The sequence below is a fragment of the Parasteatoda tepidariorum genome, chromosome 1 (assembly GCF_043381705.1).
Source record: "Parasteatoda tepidariorum isolate YZ-2023 chromosome 1, CAS_Ptep_4.0, whole genome shotgun sequence".
Classification (NCBI taxonomy): Eukaryota; Metazoa; Arthropoda; class Arachnida; order Araneae; family Theridiidae; genus Parasteatoda; species Parasteatoda tepidariorum.
In genome coordinates this window covers 102990979-102993786 of record NC_092204.1, presented here as the reverse complement: position 1 = coordinate 102993786, position 2808 = coordinate 102990979, and the positions used below count along the sequence as shown (strand labels likewise).

Here is a 2808-nt window from a genome sequence, read left to right as displayed (position 1 = left end):
GACAAAGTAATGAAATCTACATTAGAAAAACTAACTTAAGGAACAAACAGGCTAATTGGTGCTTAGCTTTTTTAAAAGGCTTTGCAGTAATTTTAAAATTTGCTTCTAGCTTACATGTTTTTAAAGCGCTATTCCCACTACTGTATGTGTAAGATATGCATGTGTAGAGCCGGAGTTATCGACAATGCCAACCTTCATCTATCAAAAGGAGGTACAACGTGATTGAATCAAGTAAGCATGTCTTATATACCAGTGAATTGATGTTTAATATTCGTAGTGGTAGTTACGCCACAATACTCCCCCACCAGAATTTTATCAGTAAAAGAATTCGATGAACGAATCTCACTAGTTGCTGTACTTGTGAAAGACCGGGGGAGCTTTGTTGAGTGCTGAATGTGAGAGGTGTATTAACATCACGTTGTAGCGTTCGTTGTTGCTTCCATGTTGCATTTTGCAGTCACAAGTAGCAAGTCAACTGTTCAATGTTGACTATCCATCGTAGTAGGCGTTACCGTCAAGTTATTTTGCGAAGTGGGCGTTACTGCGTGTTCAAATCACGTCCGGGTCACCAATGTGGGAGCGGAGTTATTGACAATGCCAACCTTCATCTATCAAAAGGTACCTCGTGATTGAATCAAGTTAGCATGTCTTATATACCAGTGAATTGATGTTTAATATTCGTAGTGGTAGTTACGCCACACATGCATGAAACCGGTAGAAGAGCATATGCAAATTTTACTGGTGCATGCATATAGGGCTATGGAACCGAATCCCTGTTTGCTTCTTATTTATTTATCTGACACTAGAATTACACATTGGGCTCATGGTGACGGTCTGACGAACATCTTTGAGGATGAACCAAGGATGTGTCATCACAATCGTGATCCTCTGCAGAGGGGAAAGGCTCCCCGCTTCGGTTGCCTGACAACCTGTGTGTGAGCATTTTACTGAAGAATAGTTTAACGAGTATCGATACCGCACATCCTCGGTCCCTTCGCAAACTGATAAAATGATCATCCACCCGCTCACTGACCATTGCTAATCAAGGGAGCATTCCCACCACCTGTGGAAAAAAAATCGCCTGTGCAAATTTGGAGATATGAACGAGAACCTGATTGACGAGTTTTTCGCAAGTAAATGCATTACACCAATCAGGTTTTTAATCTCAGAATTCGCATACGTGAGTTGCAGTGTGAGTGGCCCTTAATGCTAGGAGTCTACTGTGAGATAACTGGGGCACTATTCCACGAAACTTCCCCTAATTGTTGATTTTCTAATCGGCTGATTATTGTTCTAATTATTAGAGAACTGGTTTCACCAACTTAATCAAAACTCCTGCTACGGCTGATTAGCTGATGCGCGGTGAAAGCTGTAGTAGTCGATAACGTAACTGAAGTCTGAACTGTGCTTGGTTTACTGGTTTATGATTCAAAATGTTTGTAACGGAAACGCATATTTGTCCTTTGTTTTTTTTATATTATAGTGAGAAAAACGTATCATCAAAATATTGAAACAAAAACATTCGAGAGCCCTAATTTTCCCAATTCTGATACTAAGAAAAATTACTCACTGAGTTAATAGTAAAAAGAAAACATGCAATTGAGAACAAAAAAAAAAGAAGAAGAAAAAAGAAAAAGAAACTGATGCAGTGAATGATAAAAGAGAAGATACGGAATGGGTAAAAATTGCTATAGAATTTAATGGCACAAGTTTGAAGCAGCGATCGGAATCCTCACTAAGAAATTTATGGGACAACATGAAAAGAAATGACAGGAAAACGTAATCAAATCATAAAGTTGAAACCTTCAAGACAGGTAAGTTTATTATTCATATACTAATTTTAACTAAGATTGAATTATATATTACAGTTCATAATAAGATGCAGGCGCCTGTTTCTTATTATGCAGTGCGCACTGCACAATGCAGTTTTGTTTATTAAACAGAATGAATTTAAAAACAAATTGATTCGTTGCCCAGTATTTACGTAATTACTATAAAGTGTCTTAAAAAATGACACCATCTGGACAACTTTCTTACTTCATTTACAACTGAGATTAGTAGAACTGAGTGCAGAAAATTCCTAATATATTCTTCAAGCATCACGATATTTCGATTTAAAGACTTTTTGCACATAATTTTAAAAATCGTTTTTCCAAGTGCAATTCCATGCAAAAATAATTTCTCATAATTATTTATTACTTTTCAAACATTTTATTTAATAATGGTCGAACATTTTTTAATTATCAGATATTCGATTTTTTACATCATTTTAAAGAATACAATTTTAAATCGCAAAATGAAACAATTAAGCGTAATCAATGGTATAATTTCTGAGCTATCAAATTTTAAAAAAGTCGTATTTTAGAAATTTAATATCTCGACAACTGTTCAACTATTTCGTTCAAATTTTGATATTAGTCATAAAAATTGATAATTTTTAAAATGATGTAAAAAATTGTATATTCTACAATTTAAAATTTTATGGACTTATTGAGTAAAGTATTAAAAATAGTAATTAATCGTTAAAAATTGTTATTTGCTTGGATTTGTTTTTTTGTTAAACTAATTTTATAATTATGAGCTAAAATTGTTTAATTCGTTAAAAAATTTTACGAGATATAGTGAAATAAGCTGAAAGTAAAATTAGCATTTAGCATCCAAACTTTTGATCGTTCTCTTGATTAAACTGTTTTCTCCGTTTTAATAAATGAGGAAAACCCCAATGTCGCCAAAAATTCGTCTACTACATTTCAGCACTAAAATTGAAAAAAAAAAAAAAAAAAATAAAAAAAAAAAAAAAAAAAAAAA

At 33.5% G+C, this 2808-nt stretch overlaps 1 protein-coding gene across 1 annotated transcript in view; it reads left to right on the top strand.

The window, feature by feature from the left end:
- The first annotated feature begins 1637 nt into the window (after window positions 1-1637).
- Window positions 1638-2808, top strand: part of LOC107450323 (F-box/LRR-repeat protein 12) — a 69792-nt gene continuing 68621 nt past the window's right edge. Inside the window, exon 1 of the mRNA XM_043052157.2 lies at window positions 1638-1814. Within this exon, the coding sequence (XP_042908091.1) occupies window positions 1767-1814 (48 nt within the window). The 5' untranslated portion in view covers window positions 1638-1766. The remainder of the gene's footprint in view (window positions 1815-2808) is intronic.